At 49.3% G+C, this 17,463-nt stretch overlaps 1 protein-coding gene across 4 annotated transcripts in view; it reads left to right on the forward strand.

The window, feature by feature from the left end:
* The window catches only part of kcnq1.1 (potassium voltage-gated channel, KQT-like subfamily, member 1.1), a 63,452-nt gene that overhangs the window by 27,711 nt on the left and 18,278 nt on the right, over positions 1–17,463 (forward strand). For 3 of the 4 annotated variants that reach the window (XR_004206724.1, XM_031812741.1, XM_031812738.1), the window contains exons 6-13: positions 134–274; positions 649–759; positions 1,017–1,112; positions 1,588–1,704; positions 3,354–3,492; positions 3,761–3,778; positions 8,048–8,104; positions 8,297–8,420. Coding sequence is in view for 3 of the 4 variants with exons in the window: in XM_031812741.1 (XP_031668601.1) it covers positions 134–274; positions 649–759; positions 1,017–1,112; positions 1,588–1,704; positions 3,354–3,492; positions 3,761–3,778; positions 8,048–8,104; positions 8,297–8,420 (803 nt within the window). In the remaining variant the exon portion in view is untranslated. The remainder of the gene's footprint in view (positions 1–133; positions 275–648; positions 760–1,016; positions 1,113–1,587; positions 1,705–3,353; positions 3,493–3,760; positions 3,779–8,047; positions 8,105–8,296; positions 8,421–17,463) is intronic. The other variant, XM_031812740.1, reaches the window with a different exon arrangement.

The following is a 17,463-nucleotide window of genomic DNA, read 5'->3' on the forward strand; positions in this document are numbered from 1 at the left end:
TGTGTGTGTGCGTGCATGTGTGTGTGTGCCTTTATGTGTGCGCGTGCATGTGTACATGCGTGTGTGTGTATGTGTATGTGCGTGCGTGTGTGTGTGTGTGTGTGTGCACGTGCGTGCGTGTGTGTGTGCCCAGGAGCTCATCACCACGCTGTACATTGGTTTCCTGGGGCTCATCTTCTCCTCCTACTTTGTGTACCTGGCAGAGAAGGATGCTGTGGACAGCAATGGAGCCAATGAGTTCGGGAGCTACGCTGACGCCTTGTGGTGGGGGGTGGTAAGGCTGCTGTGTGTGTGTGTGTGTGTGTGTGTGTGTGTGTGTGTGTGTGTGTGTGTGTGTGTGTGTGTGTGTGTGTGTGTGTGTGTGTGTGTGTGTGTGTGTGTGTGTGTGTGTGTTTCCCAGGAGGTTGGTGTCACTTTAATCAGGGAGGACAGGCTCGTGGTAATGACTGGAGCGGAATCAGTGGAATGGTATCAAACACATGGTTTCCATGGTTTCCAGATATTTGATGCCATTCCATTGGCTCCGTTACAGCCATTATAATGAGCTGTCCTCCTCTCAGCAGCCTCCACTGGTGTGTGTGTGTCTGGCTTCACTTAACAGGGCAGGTGTCTGGGATGACTCACCAAGCAGTCTTTTGTCTTTTGCAGGTGACCGTCACAACTATAGGCTATGGAGACAAGGTGCCTCAGACGTGGATCGGTAAAACCATTGCATCGTGTTTCTCAGTCTTTGCCATCTCCTTCTTCGCCCTACCAGCTGTGAGTGCAGGAGTAATCAGGTGGAAAGATACTGTTTGTTCATCAGTAACACCACTCTTAGAAAAGAAGGGTTATTCGTTTGTCCCCATAGGATAACCTTTTTTTTCGTTCCAGGTAGAACCCTTTGGAGGTTCTACTTGGAACCCAAAATAGTTATTTTCAGAGGGTTCTCCTTAGGGGACAATTGAAGAACCCTTTATGGTACTAGGTAACACCCCTACTTTTCTAGTGTAGTAATCCTCTGCGTTTGTTTGCAGGGGATCCTGGGTTCAGGCTTTGCACTGAAGGTTCAACAGAAACAGAGACAGAAGCACTTCAACAGACAGATCCCTGCAGCTGCCATTCTCATCCAGGTGAGTCTGACAGAGACAGTACCCAGTGAAACTGACATCAGTGTGCTAGATAAGCAACATTAGCTTCCTTCTCTCTGACTACAACTCAGAGTAAACTGTCTGTTCCACAGCTCAAACCTGGGGCCCTCTGCCTCGCTAACACACTTTGACCGCCCCCCTTGACAACGTACGAACCAGTTGAGCTATAGAAAAGGATCCCATTCGATGGCACAATTGGCGACATTTCAAGCTAGCCGTGAAGTGAGCTTTTCGGCCCATTCTTATCTCTGTTATACCAGCATGCTCTTTTACTTCACAACAACTGTTGCATTTCAGAAAACCTATTAGTCTGGAGATGCTGTGGAGCTTGGTTAGGTAGATGCATTCCTCACTTTTCCTTAAAAGTACCTTCATCTCGAGTCAACTGTGGTGTAGATTCTAGTAGTCACCTGCAATGTTAATGTCTGTTTACTTCCTGATCACATTCTCTGTCCAGACTTCGTGGAGGGTCTTTGCTGTGGAGAACCCTGACTCGGCCACCTTCAAGATGTTTGTGAGGAGGAGACCTGCTCTGCTCAGCTCCTCTGTATCCAGTCCCAAGCCCAAGAAAACGGTCAGCTGTCCATATAGAATCACTGGTTATCAGATCGATGCTATTTCATTAATTCATTCATCAATCCATTCTTCTACCCATCCATTTATCCACCCACCCATCCATTTACCCATCCAGCCAATCCGCTCTCCGTCCATCCATTGACCCACCCACCCACCCATCCATTCATCCACCCACCCACCCATTCATTCATCCATCCATCAATCTATCCACCCATCCATTCATCTATCCACCCATCCATTCACCCACTGTCCGTATACACACCCACCCATCCATCCATCATTCATCCATCATCCATCCACCCACCCATCCGTCCATCCACCCACCCACCCACCCATCTATCCATCCATCCATCCATCCATCATTCATCCATCACCCACCCACCCACCCACCCACCCACCCATCTGTCCATCCATCCATCATTCATCATTCATCCATCATCCATCCACCCACCCACCCACCGACCCACCCACCCACCCATCCATCTGTCCATCCATCCATCATTCATCCATCATCCATCCACCCCCCCACCCACCCATCCATCTGTCCATCCATCCATCATTCATCCATCATCCATCCACCCCCCCACCCACCCATCCATCTGTCCATCCATCCATCATTCATCCATCATCCATCCATCCACCCCCCCACCCACCCATCTGTCCATCCATCCATCATGCATCCATCATCCATCCACCCCCCCACCCATCCATCCATCCATCATTCATCCATCATCCATCCACCCCCCACCCATCCATCCATCATGCATCCATCATCCATTTACCCCCCCACCCACCCATCTGTCCATCCATCCATCATGCATCCATCATCCATCTACCCCCCCACCCACCCATCTGTCCATCCATCCATCATGCATCCATCATCCATCTACCCACCCACCCATCTGTCCATCCATCCATCATTCATCCATCATCCATCCACCCCCCACCCACCCATCCATCCATCATTCATCCATCATCCATCCACCCCCCCACCCACCCATCCATCTGTCCATCCATCCATCATTCATCCATCATCCATCCACCCCCCCACCCACCCATCTGTCCATCCATCCATCATGCATCCATCATCCATCCACCCCCCCACCCATCCATCCATCCATCATTCATCCATCCACCCCCCCACCCATCCATCCATCATGCATTCATCTTCCATCTACCCCCCCACCCACCCATCTGTCCATCCATCCATCATGCATCCATCATCCATCTACCCCCCCACCCACCCATCTGTCCATCCATCCATCATTCATCCATCATCCATCCACCCCCCCACCCACCCATCATCATTCATCCATCACCCATCCACCCCCCCACCCCCCCACCCATCCATCATGCATTCATCATCCAACTACCCCCCCACCCACCCATCTGTCCATCCATCCATCATGCATCCATCATCCATCTACCCCCCCACCCACCCATCTGTCCATCCATCCATCATGCATCCATCATCCATCTACCCCCCCACCCACCCATCTGTCCATCCATCCATCATTCATCCATCATCCATCCACTCCCCCCCCCCCCACCCACCCATCATCATTCATCCATCACCCATCCACCCCCCCATCCACCCCCCCCCCCATCCATCCATCCATCCATTCAGGTCTGTCCCTCTGTAAACAGGTGAAGCTGAGGAGGAAGTTGAAGAGCAGTGAGAAGGACGACGGGCCTGGTTCTCCCACTGTTCCCAGTATCTCCTACGACTCAGTGTTCAATAGTGGGAGGGAGCTCAGCTCTGATGTCTACAGCACTGTGTGTACAGGTAGGAGAGGGGTACTCTCTTATATATATTTACACTGCATCTTAGTGGATTTGAGTAACCTAAAGGGGCAGTTCACCCCCATTTTAATGGCACTCTGCCAGGGGTTATCAGAGCCATTTCCATTTCTGTCAAATTAATTATGATTAATTTTATGAATGTATTAGACATTTCCCACGGTTTTCAACACACTCTCTATTCTCTTTACCTCTCTGTTTCTCTTTCTCCCCCTCTCTCTTTTCCCTATCTGCTGTTTCTGGCTTTTGTTTAGCTGAAGCACTAGGATGTGGTGAGCTCCTGTTAGTGTCCACTCCTCCTGTCCAGTCACTTTTACTGTCCTCTTGACCAATCACTGCATCTGTTACTGTCCTCTTGACCAATCACTGCATCTGTTACTGTCCTCTTGACCAATCACTGCATCTGTCACTGTCCTCTTGACCAATCACTGCATCTGTCACTGTCCTCTTGACCAATCACTGCATCTGTTACTGTCCCCTTGACCAATCACTGCATCTGTTACTGTCCTCTTGACCAATCACTGTCACTGTTACTGTCCTCTTGACCAATCACTGTCACTGTTACTGTCCTCTTGACCAATCACTGCATCTGTTACTGTCCTCTTGACCAATCACTGCATCTGTTACTGTCCTCTTGACCAATCACTGCATCTGTCATTGTCCTCTTGACCAATCACTGCAGCTGTCCTCTTGGCCAATCACTGTCTCGGTTACTGTTATATCTGTCTCTCACTGCCTGCTCCTTCGGTACATGTGTGTATAGGTATATAACCCTTTAGTCAGTCAACTGCAGATAAATCCGTCTTCAGTTGAATGTGTTGGTTCCAGCACATTGAGGTTGTAGTGGTTCTGGAACCCCCTTCAAAATGTCTCAGTTGTGCCACCCTTCTATCTTGTTATCGTGATTATCTTAGTAGCTTGTTGGTGTTTCAGGCTGGGTTTCTATGAAGCACGTTGACAACTGCTGATGTAAAGAGGGCTTTATAAAAATACATTTGAATGCATAGAAAGATAACCCCAACCCATTGCCCCCTTAGTCCCCATCCACCTTCTGCAATCCTCCGTCCCCACCCAGAAACCATGCTTCCCATTGCCCCCTTAGTCCCCATCCACCTTCTGCAATCCTCCGTCCCCACCCAGAAACCATGCTTCCCATTGCCCCCTTAGTCCCCATCCACCTTCTGCAATCCTCCGTCCCCACCCAGAAACCATGCTTCCCATTGCCCCCTTAGTCCCCATCCACCTTCTGCAATCCTCCGTCCCCACCCAGAAACCATGCTTCCCATTGCCCCCTTAGTCCCCATCCACCTTCTGCAATCCTCCGTCCCCACCCAGAAACCATGCTTCCCATTGCCCCCTTAGTCCCCATCCACCTTCTGCAATCCTCCGTCCCCACCCAGAAACCATGCTTCCCATTGCCCCCTTAGTCCCCATCCACCTTCTGCAATCCTCCGTCCCCACCCAGAAACCATGCTTCCCATTGCCCCCTTAGTCCCCATCCACCTTCTGCAATCCTCCGTCCCCACCCAGAAACCATGCTTCCCATTGCCCCCTTAGTCCCCATCCACCTTCTGCAATCCTCCGTCCCCACCCAGAAACCATGCTTCCCATTGCCCCCTTAGTCCCCATCCACCTTCTGCAATCCTCCGTCCCCACCCAGAAACCATGCTTCCCATTGCCCCCTTAGTCCCCATCCACCTTCTGCAATCCTCCGTCCCCACCCAGAAACCATGCTTCCCATTGCCCCCTTAGTCCCCATCCACCTTCTGCAATCCTCCGTCCCCACCCAGAAACCATGCTTCCCATTGCCCCCTTAGTCCCCATCCACCTTCTGCAATCCTCCGTCCCCACCCAGAAACCATGCTTCCCATTGCCCCCTTAGTCCCCATCCACCTTCTGCAATCCTCCGTCCCCACCCAGAAACCATGCTTCCCATTGCCCCCTTAGTCCCCATCCACCTTCTGCAATCCTCCGTCCCCACCCAGAAACCATGCTTCCCATTGCCCCCTTAGTCCCCATCCACCTTCTGCAATCCTCCGTCCCCACCCAGAAACCATGCTTCCCATTGCCCCCTTAGTCCCCATCCACCTTCTGCAATCCTCCGTCCCCACCCAGAAACCATGCTTCCCATTGCCCCCTTAGTCCCCATCCACCTTCTGCAATCCTCCGTCCCCACCCAGAAACCATGCTTCCCATTGCCCCCTTAGTCCCCATCCACCTTCTGCAATCCTCCGTCCCCACCCAGAAACCATGCTTCCCATTGCCCCCTTAGTCCCCATCCACCTTCTGCAATCCTCCGTCCCCACCCAGAAACCATGCTTCCCATTGCCCCCTTAGTCCCCATCCACCTTCTGCAATCCTCCGTCCCCACCCAGAAACCATGCTTCCCATTGCCCCCTTAGTCCCCATCCACCTTCTGCAATCCTCCGTCCCCACCCAGAAACCATGCTTCCCATTGCCCCCTTAGTCCCCATCCACCTTCTGCAATCCTCCGTCCCCACCCAGAAACCATGCTTCCCATTGCCCCCTTAGTCCCCATCCACCTTCTGCAATCCTCCGTCCCCACCCAGAAACCATGCTTCCCATTGCCCCCTTAGTCCCCATCCACCTTCTGCAATCCTCCGTCCCCACCCAGAAACCATGCTTCCCATTGCCCCCTTAGTCCCCATCCACCTTCTGCAATCCTCCGTCCCCACCCAGAAACCATGCTTCCCATTGCCCCCTTAGTCCCCATCCACCTTCTGCAATCCTCCGTCCCCACCCAGAAACCATGCTTCCCATTGCCCCCTTAGTCCCCATCCACCTTCTGCAATCCTCCGTCCCCACCCAGAAACCATGCTTCCCATCCCGCCTAGTCCCCATCCACCTTCTGCAATCCTCCGTCCCCACCCAGAAACCATGCTTCCCATTGCCCCCTTAGTCCCCATCCACCTTCTGCAATCCTCCGTCCCCACCCAGAAACCATGCTTCCCATTGCCCCCTTAGTCCCCATCCACCTTCTGCAATCCTCCGTCCCCACCCAGAAACCATGCTTCCCATTGCCCCCTTAGTCCCCATCCACCTTCTGCAATCCTCCGTCCCCACCCAGAAACCATGCTTCCCATTGCCCCCTTAGTCCCCATCCACCTTCTGCAATCCTCCGTCCCCACCCAGAAACCATGCTTCCCATTGCCCCCTTAGTCCCCATCCACCTTCTGCAATCCTCCGTCCCCACCCAGAAACCATGCTTCCCATTGCCCCCTTAGTCCCCATCCACCTTCTGCAATCCTCCGTCCCCACCCAGAAACCATGCTTCCCATTGCCCCCTTAGTCCCCATCCACCTTCTGCAATCCTCCGTCCCCACCCAGAAACCATGCTTCCCATTGCCCCCTTAGTCCCCATCCACCTTCTGCAATCCTCCGTCCCCACCCAGAAACCATGCTTCCCATTGCCCCCTTAGTCCCCATCCACCTTCTGCAATCCTCCGTCCCCACCCAGAAACCATGCTTCCCATTGCCCCCTTAGTCCCCATCCACCTTCTGCAATCCTCCGTCCCCACCCAGAAACCATGCTTCCCATTGCCCCCTTAGTCCCCATCCACCTTCTGCAATCCTCCGTCCCCACCCAGAAACCATGCTTCCCATCCCGCCTAGTCCCCATCCACCTTCTGCAATCCTCCGTCCCCACCCAGAAACCATGCTTCCCATTGCCCCCTTAGTCCCCATCCACCTTCTGCAATCCTCCGTCCCCACCCAGAAACCATGCTTCCCATCCCGCCTAGTCCCCATCCACCTTCTGCAATCCTCCGTCCCCACCCAGAAACCATGCTTCCCATTGCCCCCTTAGTCCCCATCCACCTTCTGCAATCCTCCGTCCCCACCCAGAAACCATGCTTCCCATTGCCCCCTTAGTCCCCATCCACCTTCTGCAATCCTCCGTCCCCACCCAGAAACCATGCTTCCCATTGCCCCCTTAGTCCCCATCCACCTTCTGCAATCCTCCGTCCCCACCCAGAAACCATGCTTCCCATTGCCCCCTTAGTCCCCATCCACCTTCTGCAATCCTCCGTCCCCACCCAGAAACCATGCTTCCCGTCCCGCCTTGCCCCCCCCCCCCCCATGACCCGTAGAAACCATGCTTCCCATCCCGCCTAGCCCCCATCCCCCTCCATGACCCGTAGAAACCATGCTTCCCATCCCGCCTTGCCCCCCCCCATGACCCGTAGAAACCATGCTTCCCATCCCGTCCCGCCTAGCCCCCATCCCCCTCCATGACCCGTAGAAACCATGCTTCCCATCCCGCCTTGCCCCCCCCCCCCATGACCCGTAGAAACCATGCTTCCCGTCCCGCCTAGCCCCCATCCCCCTCCAGGACCCGTAGAAACTATGCTTCCCATCCCGTCCCGCCTAGCCCCCATCCCCCTCCATGACCCGTAGAAACCATGCCTCCCAGCCTTTCCCATCCCACCCAGAGGATCATGTATCTACTAGATTGCTAGCTACATGATCCTCTTGTGTGTTTGTCTCCATCCCTCCCTTCCCTCCTCTTCTTGGTCTCACAGATACCCAGCAGTCCTGGACCTCTCTTTCCTCCCTTACGTTCAGCTCTCCACTCCCAGGTAACAAAGCACTGAGCTGTTTTGTTTTCGCTACAGAAATATAGAAATGTGAAAGGGTTGCATGGATTTTTTGAAATTACATTATAAGATCATAGGGAAATCTTCTGTCACTTGGCTATGCATATTCTGAGTGTGTGTGTGTGTGCGTGCATGCGTGCGTGCGTGCGTGCGTGGGACTGTATGTGTTGGCAGTGAAAAAGACCCCTGGTTTGTTGGAGGTGCAGCACCCTCGTCCCCTCCAGAGGAACAGCAGCTTTGGGGACGATCTGGACCAGGAGGACCAGTGTGTTCTGACCCCAGTCACCCACGTGTCACAGTCAGTTTGTTTCCCTTTCAGTCTGTCGTCTATCACCCACGTGTCACAGTCAGTCTGTTTCCCTTTCAGTCTGTCGTCTATCACCCACGTGTCACAGTCAGTCTGTTTCCCGTTCAGTCTGTCGTCTATCACCCACGTGTCACAGTCAGTTTGTTTCCCTTTCAGTCTGTCGTCTATCACCCACGTGTCACAGTCAGTCTGTTTCCCTTTCAGTCTGTCGTCTATCACCCACGTGTCACAGTCAGTCTGTTTCCCGTTCAGTCTGTCGTCTATCACCCACGTGTCACAGTCAGTCTGTTTCTCTTTCAGTCTGTCGTCTATCACCCACGTCTCACAGTCAGTTTGTTTCCCTTTCAGTCTGTCGTCTATCACCCACGTGTCACAGTCAGTCTGTTTCCCTTTCAGTCTGTCGTCTATCACCCACGTGTCACAGTCAGTCTGTTTCCCTTTCAGTCTGTCGTCTATCACCCACGTGTCACAGTCAGTCTGTTTCCCGTTCAGTCTGTCGTCTATCACCCACGTGTCACAGTCAGTCTGTTTCTCTTTCAGTCTGTCGTCTATCACCCACGTCTCACAGTCAGTTTGTTTCCCTTTCAGTCTGTCGTCTATCACCCACGTGTCACAGTCAGTCTGTTTCCCTTTCAGTCTGTCGTCTATCACCCACGTGTCACAGTCAGTCTGTTTCCCGTTCAGTCTGTCGTCTATCACCCACGTGTCACAGTCAGTTTGTTTCCCTTTCAGTCTGTCGTCTATCATCCACGTGTCACAGTCAGTCTGTTTCTCTTTCAGTCTGTCATCTGTTTCCCGTTCAGTTTGTCGTCTATCACCCACGTCACAGTCAGTCTGTTTCTCTTTCAGTCTGTGGTCCATCACCCACGTCACAGTCAGTCTGTTTCTCTTTCAGTCTGTGGTCCATCACCCACGTGTCACAGTGAGACAATGACATCATCATTAGCCGGCTGATTGGTTCCTTCATAATGACATTGCTATAACCCTGCTTTCTAAGTGGTCTATTCATAATGACGTCATCATATCCCTGCTCTCGGATTGGTCCCTTCATAATGACATTGTTATAACCCTGCTCTGTGATTGTGCCTTTCGTAATGACATCATTATAACCCTGCTTTCTGATTGGTCCCATCATAATGACATCATTCCAGTGAGTCTGTTTCCCTTTCAGTCTGTGCTCTATTTCCAGCCTGAGCCTCAGTTACCGTAACAGCGGTTGAGCCTCAGTTGCCGTAACAGCAGTTGAGCCTCAGTTACCGTAACAGCGGTTGGGCCTCAGTTACCGTAACAGCGGTTGGGCCTCAGTTACCGTAACAGCGGTTGAGCCTCAGTTACCGTAACAGCGGTTGGGCCTCAGTTACCGTAACAGCGGTTGGGCCTCAGTTACCGTAACAGCGGTTGAGCCTCAGTTACCGTAACAGCGGTTGGGCCTCAGTTACCGTAACAGCGGTTGGGCCTCAGTTACCGTAACAGCGATTGGGCCTCAGTTACCGTAACAGCGGTTGGGCCTCAGTTACCGTAACAGCGGTTGGGCCTCAGTTACCGTAACAGCGGTTGAGCCTCAGTTACCGTAATAGCGGTTGGGCCTCAGTTACCGTAACAGCGGTTGGGCCTCAGTTACCGTAACAGCGGTTGGGCCTCAGTTACCGTAACAGCGGTTGGGCTTCAGTTACCGTAACAGCGGTTGAGCCTCAGTTACCGTAACAGCGGTTGAGCCTCAGTTACCGTAACAGCGGTTGGGCCTCAGTTACCGTAACAGCGGTTGGGCCTCAGTTACCGTAACAGCGGTTGAGCCTCAGTTACCCAAACAGCTGTTGAGCCTCAGTTACCCTAACAGGGGTTGAGCCTCAGTTACCGTAACAGCTGTTGAGCCTCAGTTACCGTAACAGCTGTTGAGCCTCAGTTACCCTAACAGCGGTTGAGCCTCAGTTACCCTAACAGCGGTTGAGCCTCAGTTACCGTAACAGCGGTTGAGCCTCATTTACCGTAACAGCGGTTGAGCCTCATTTACCGTAACAGGGGTTGAGCCTCAGTTACCGTAACAGCGGTTGAGCCTCATTTACCGTAACAGCGGTTGAGCCTCATTCACCGTAACAGGGGTTGAGCCTCAGTTACCGTAACAGCGGTTGAGCCTCATTTACCGTAACAGCGGTTGAGCCTCATTTACCGTAACAGCGGTTGAGCCTCATTTACCGTAACAGCTGTTGGGTCTCATTTACCGTAACAGCGGTTGAGCCTCATTCACCGTAACAGGGGTTGAGCCTCAGTTACTGTAACAGCGGTTGAGCCTCATTTACCGTAACAGCGGTTGAGCCTCATTTACCGTAACAGCGGTTGGGTCTCATTTACCGTAACAGCGGTTGAGCCTAATTCACCGTAACAGCGGTTGAGCCTCATTTACCGTAACAGCTGTTGCGCCTCATTTACCGTAACAGCGGTTGAGCCTCATTTACCGTAACAGCGGTTGAGCCTCATTTACCGTAACAGGGGTTGAGCCTCAGTTACCCTAACAGCGGTTGAGCCTCATTTACCGTAACAGCTGTTGCGCCTCATTTACCGTAACAGCTGTTGCGCCTCATTTACCGTAACAGCGGTTGAGCCTCATTTACCGTAACAGGGGTTGAGCCTCAGTTACCCTAACAGCGGTTGAGCCTCATTTACCGTAACAGCGGTTGAGCCTCATTCACCGTAACAGCAGTTGAGCCTAATTCACCGTAACAGCGGTTGAGCCTCATTTACCGTAACAGCTGTTGCTCCTCAGTTACCGTAACAGCGGTTGAGCCTCATTTACCGTAACAGCTGTTGCTCCTCAGTTACCGTAACAGCGGTTGAGCCTCATTTACCGTAACAGCTGTTGCTCCTCAGTTACCGTAACAGCGGTTGAGCCTCATTTACTGTAACAGCGGTTGAGCCTAATTCACCGTAACAGCGGTTGAGCCTAATTCACTGTAACAGCGGTTGAGCCTAATTCACCGTAACAGCGGTTGAGCCTAATTCACTGTAACAGCGGTTGAGCCTAATTCACCGTAACAGCGGTTGAGCCTAATTCACTGTAACAGCGGTTGAGCCTAATTCACTGTAACAGTGGTTGAGCCTAATTCACTGTAACAGCGGTTGGGCCTCAGTTACCCTAACAGCGGTTGAGCCTCAGTTACCGTAACAGCGGTTGAGCCTCAGTTACTGTAACAGCGGTTGCAACTCTCTTGATGATGACTAACCTTGTCTGATACCTGAAGACTTAGCTCCCTGAGGACACACACAGATAGACACAAAGACGCATGCGCACACACTCAAAAACACACACAAACGCACTTGCATAGTATGCGTATCATGGGCAAGGTGAAAGCCACTGTGATATAGACCTCTGTGAGAAAAGTGGTGTAAATGAGGCTGAGTTCCTGTCCCTGAAGGCTCCATACTAAACAGTGGGGTAATGGGTCAGGCTGGCTATTGCATGCAGGGACATCATTAACTGGGACCCTCTCTCTGCCCCATTGCCTGCTAAACCCCTTGAAACCAGCACGGCAACAATGCTCCTTAATTAAACAAGCAGGGACCACTGTGTTCCCGAGTGATGCAGCGATCTAAACCAGTCCCTGGTTCAAATCCAGGCTGTATCATATCTGGCTGTGATTGGGAGTCCCATAGGGCAGTGCACAATTTGTAATTTTTTTATTTTTTATTTCACCTTTATTTAACCAGGTAGGCTAGTTGAGAACACCTTTATTTAACCAGGTAGGCTAGTTGAGAACAAGTTCTCATTTGCAACTGCGACCTGGCCAAGATAAAGCAAAGCAGTTTGACACATACAACAACACAGAGTTACACATGGAATAAACAAACATACAGTCAATAATACAGTAGAAAAGGTCTATATACAGCATGTGCAGATGAGGTAGGATAAGAGAGGTAAGGCAATAAATAGGCCATGGTGGTGAAGTAATTACAATATAGCAATTAAACACTGGAATGGTAGGGTGTGCAGAAGATGAATGTGCAAGTTGAGATACTGGGGTGCAAAGGAGCAAGATAAATAAATAAATACAGAATGGGGATGAGGTAGATTGGATGGGATATTTACAGATGAGCTATGTACAGGTGCAGTGATCTGTGAGCTGCTCTGACAGCTGGTGCTTAAAGCTAGTGAGGGAGGTAAGAGTCTCCAGCTTCAGAGATTTTTGCAGTTCGTTCCAGTCATTGGCAGCAGAGAAATGGAAGGAGAGGCGGCCAAAGGAAGAATTGGCTTTGGGGGTGACCAGAGAGCTATACCTGCTGGAGCGAGTGCTACGGGTGGGTGCTGCTATGGTGACCAGTGAGCTGAGATAAGTCAGGGCTTTACCTAGCAGAGACTTGTAGATGACCTGGAGCCAGTGGGTTTGGTGATGAGTATGAAGCGAGGGCCAGCCAACGAGATCATACAGGTCGCAGTGGTGGGTAGTATATGGGGCTTTGGTGACAAAACGGATGGCACTGTGATAGACTGCATCCAATTTATTGAGTAGGGTATTGGAGGCTATTTTGTAAATGACATCGCCGAAGTCGAGGATCAGTAGGATGGTCAGTTTTACGAGGGTATGTTTGGCAGCATGAGTGAAGGATGCTTTGATGCGAAATAGGAAGCCGATTCTAGATTTAATTTTGGTTTAGAGATGTTTAATGTGAGTCTGGAAGGAGAGTTTACAGTCAAACCCGACACCTAGGTATTTGTAGTTGTCCACATATTCTAAGTCAGAACCGTCCAGAGTAGTGATGCTGGGCGGGCGGGCAGGTGCAGGCAGCGATCGGTTGAAGAGCATGCATTTAGTTTGACTTGCAATTGGCCCAGCATCATCCAGATTTGGCCGTCATTGTAAATAATCATTTGTTTTTAACTGACTGGCGTAGTTAAATAAAGGTTAAATGTACAAAATTGTTTAAAAAAAATTATAATCACTTTCTAGGCATATTAGACTGATTTATCCTTCACTAAAATGGCTGCCATAATCAGCACACTGTGTAACTATGAGGATCTATGACATCAGGTCCTCTAGTGATCTCTGTGTGTTATAGGCTAATGGTTTTACCCTGATAGGCTACTGTCAGGTACAGTAAGGTATATCATTGGTTTATTGGGGCCTGTGACTCCAACAATGGGTGTCTACTAGCTACTGGCTATAGATAGATAGATGCAGGCTTATTATGGGCAGATTTTGCTCAGATGACACAGCAGTTATTTGAGATTTGTAAAACGTTCCTGGATCTTCCTACTGGCCTTTAATGTTTCTTGCAATTGTTTTGATGAGTTAACATGTGGTGTATTTTGACCAACAAGATAAGGTTCCTGTTTATCTTATCCTGATTGCAGTGGTGGGCAGTTGAGGAGGTAGCTCTTTTCTTTCCCATCAGGGGAGGGCACTGGAGAGGAATGATTGGCAGGCAGCTACTGTTCAGCTCCCTGGTAGATAACAGCCAAGATGACTCCATAATCTTTAGCACAATGATAGCAGGGGAGGGGGCGGCCATTTTGTGATAGTGCTGCTGTTTGTAGTTTGGTTTAAGACTCCCCTCGGTCATTAACAGCTACTAGTATGAAGATAGAGTAGCACCTATAGACATTCATAACGTGTCAAATCAAAGATGTTAACTCATCTGGGTTGTTTTTGGCTTAAAGAAAGTAGGAGGAGTCAACGTTGCTTGCCACAGGTCCTCATCTAGCATTGTGACGATCACAGTGTCAGCTGCTCTGAGATCAGAGAGAGAGGGAGTGGCTGTTTAGACCAGGGTGTTGACACCAGTAATGACATGACCTTTTCCTGTCACTTTCAGCTCCTTTCATATGCCTGCCTTGTTGTTGTCCCCAACAAACAAACAAACAGAAAGACAGACAGACACAGTCCAGACCCACACTATCAAGGTCATTTCTCCTCTTGTCACCCAAGTGTCACTTTGGTGAAAGAGGGGGAGAGATGGAGAGAGAGAGAAGGCAGGATTACATCCATGGGTGTTTGTCCAGGCTAGGGGGAAAAGTTAGTGCATGGTCTTCTAGATTTAGGCTTGGTGTGTATGGTTGTGTAGGGGTGGTAAGATTACTGCAAGAGTGCAGGGACGATAGATTGAAATAGACTATTAGTTGCCTACCCAGTCACCCCCCCCCCCCCTTTCAATTCCTCTTCCTCTATGGTGGATGTCCCCAGTTCCCTTTCTCAGTCCTCCCCAGATCAGAGTGGTGTGCTGCTGGCTCCCTCACTGTTCTATCAGGGTGATGAGACCAGACCGACTACCGGTTCTATCGGGGTGATGCGACCAGACAGACTACAGGTTCTATCAGGGTGATGAGGCCTGACAGACTACCGGTTCTATCAGGGTGATGCGACCAGACCGACTACCGGTTCTATCGGGGTGATGAGGCCTGACAGACTACCGGTTCTATCGGGGTGATGAGGCCTGACAGACTACCGGTTCTATTGGGGTGATGAGACCTGACAGACTACAGGTTCTATCAGGGTGATGAGGCCTGACAGACTACCGGCCAGACAGACTACAGGCTACAGACTACCGGCCAGACAGACTACAGGTTCTACCGGGGTGATGAGACCAGACAGACTACAGGTTTTATCGGGGTGATGAGGCCTTACAGAGTACAGGTTCTATCAGGGTGATGAGGCCTGAGAGAGTACAGGTTCCCTCTAATGGATGCTAAGCACCAGGACCATCCACCACTTAGTTAAAGCACCACTCTGGGCTTAGTGTTCACAACGACACTCAAAGACCGATCCACTGATGTTTTGGAACCACCCGTGTTTTTTGAGCCACTTTATCAGAGGCAAATGACAGAGACATTGAGTATAAAACATAAGTGTTTCTGAGCCACATACAGTGCCTTGTGAAAGTATTCGGCCCCCTTGAACTTTGCGACCTTTTGCCACATTTCAGGCTTCAAACATAAAGATATAAAACTGTATTTTTTTGGTGAAGAATCAACAACAAGTGGGACACAATCATGAAGTGGAACGACATTTATTGGATATTTCAAACTTTTTTAACAAATCAAAAACTGAAAAATTGGGCGTGCAAAATTATTCAGCCCCTTTACTTTCAGTGCAGCAAACTCTCTCCAGAAGTTCAGTGAGGATCTCTGAATGATCCAATGTTGACCTAAATGACTAATGATGATAAATACAATCCACCTGTGTGTAATCAAGTGGATATGAAATATCCACTAAATGTCGTTCCACTTCATGATTGTGTCCCACTTGTTGTTGATTCTTCACAAAATACAGTTTTATATCTTTATGTTTGAAGCCTGAAATGTGGCAAAAGGTCGCAAAGTTCAAGGGGGCCAAATACTTTCGCAAGGCACTGTACATATTCATCAATATATTTATTTACTGTATTTTGCAAAACCACTTAGTTGACACCCACTGGGCAAAAAGTGGTTGAATCAATGTTGTTTCCACATAATTTCAACCTGAAAAATGTTTATGTGATGACGTTCAATCACTGTGGAAAACTGATTGGTTTTGCAAAAAGCCAAGATAAGGGAATTGTGTCTTTTTCACCAACAATGTTTACCTAAATCCAATGACATAAGACTATTTTTTTTTTTAAATTTTATATTTATTTGACGTTAGTTTACAACGCAACCAAATGTAAATCAAAACCAAACGTTCAACTTGTCTGTGTCCAGTGGGCAGTGATTGCTGTGAATGAAGCCTCATTGGATAATCAGACCTAAACTCTCTGCTGGAAGTGTAGTCTGTAGGGAATGGCCCCGTCTCAATCTGGCTCCATCTGTTTATTCAGAAGAAATGAGGCCGGGGTCATATTTAGGCAGCATTTATGCTGACACACCCTGACACTCTTCAGCTACAGAATTACCCTCATGCTCTAGGACAGCGATTCTCAACTGGTGGGTCGCAACCAAAATTTTGGTCAAGGGAGGTTTTGAGTGAGTCATGGGAGTATAAAATATAATAATAAGGTATGAAGAAATACTCTGAACTCAAATAACTTAAAACAAGGAGAAAGTGTGTAGACATGATAACACATATTTTTTATGAGTAATTTAATTTCTGAAAATGTTTTCTTCAATCACAGTATTTCCAATATAGAGCTATTATCAGTGCTGTGTTTGTTGATTTTGTGGTCTCAAGCCAATGAGTTTATTAACATTCTTCATAAGGGCAAAATGGTATTATTGACAATGAAAGAGTTGGGAATGTTGTTCCCTTGTCATATAATTGCTACATTTACTATCAATATAGCATTTGAAAATACAAATATCGTTTTCCAGATTGTATTTTGGTGATTATTTATCGCGATTCCAATATTGCGGCGCGACTGAGACGACCTGGTTCAATTTGGGTCCCCGGGCAAAACCAGTTGAGAACCACTGTTGTAGGGTGCTGTACAAATGAATTTCCTTGTGACTGTATGGTTTACTTAACTAGTTTTGACTTGAGAATATTCCTGGATAGTTAGTAAGCAACTCCAGTGTATATTTGGCCTTGTGTTTTAGGTTATTGTCCTGCTGAAAGGTTAATTAATTTCCCAGTGTCTGGTGGAAAGCAGACTCAACCTGGTTTTCCTCTAGGATTTTGCCTGTGTTAAGCGCCAGTTACATTTTTTATCCTGAAAAACTCCCCAGTTCTTAACAATTACAAGCATACCCATAACATGATGCAGCCACCAGTAAGCTTGAAAATATGGAGAGTAGTACTCAGTAATGTGTTCTATTGTATTTTCCCCAAACATAACACTGTGTATTTAGGATGAAAAGTGAATCGCTTTGCCACATTGTATTGAAGTATTACTTTAGTGCCTTGTTGAAAACAGATGAATGTTTTGGAATAGATATATTCTGTACAGGCGTTCTTTTTTTCACGCTGTAATTTAGATCAGTATTGTGGAGTAACTACAAATGTTGTTGATCCATCCTCAGTTTTCTCCTATCACAACCATTCAACTCTGTAGCTGTTTTAAAGTTACAATGGGCCTCATGGTGAAATCCCTGAGCGGTTTCCTTCCTTTCTGTCAACTGAGTTAGGAAGGACAC

Source organism: Oncorhynchus kisutch, unplaced genomic scaffold, assembly GCF_002021735.2.
Source record: "Oncorhynchus kisutch isolate 150728-3 unplaced genomic scaffold, Okis_V2 Okis03b-Okis08b_hom, whole genome shotgun sequence".
Classification (NCBI taxonomy): domain Eukaryota; kingdom Metazoa; phylum Chordata; class Actinopteri; order Salmoniformes; family Salmonidae; genus Oncorhynchus; species Oncorhynchus kisutch.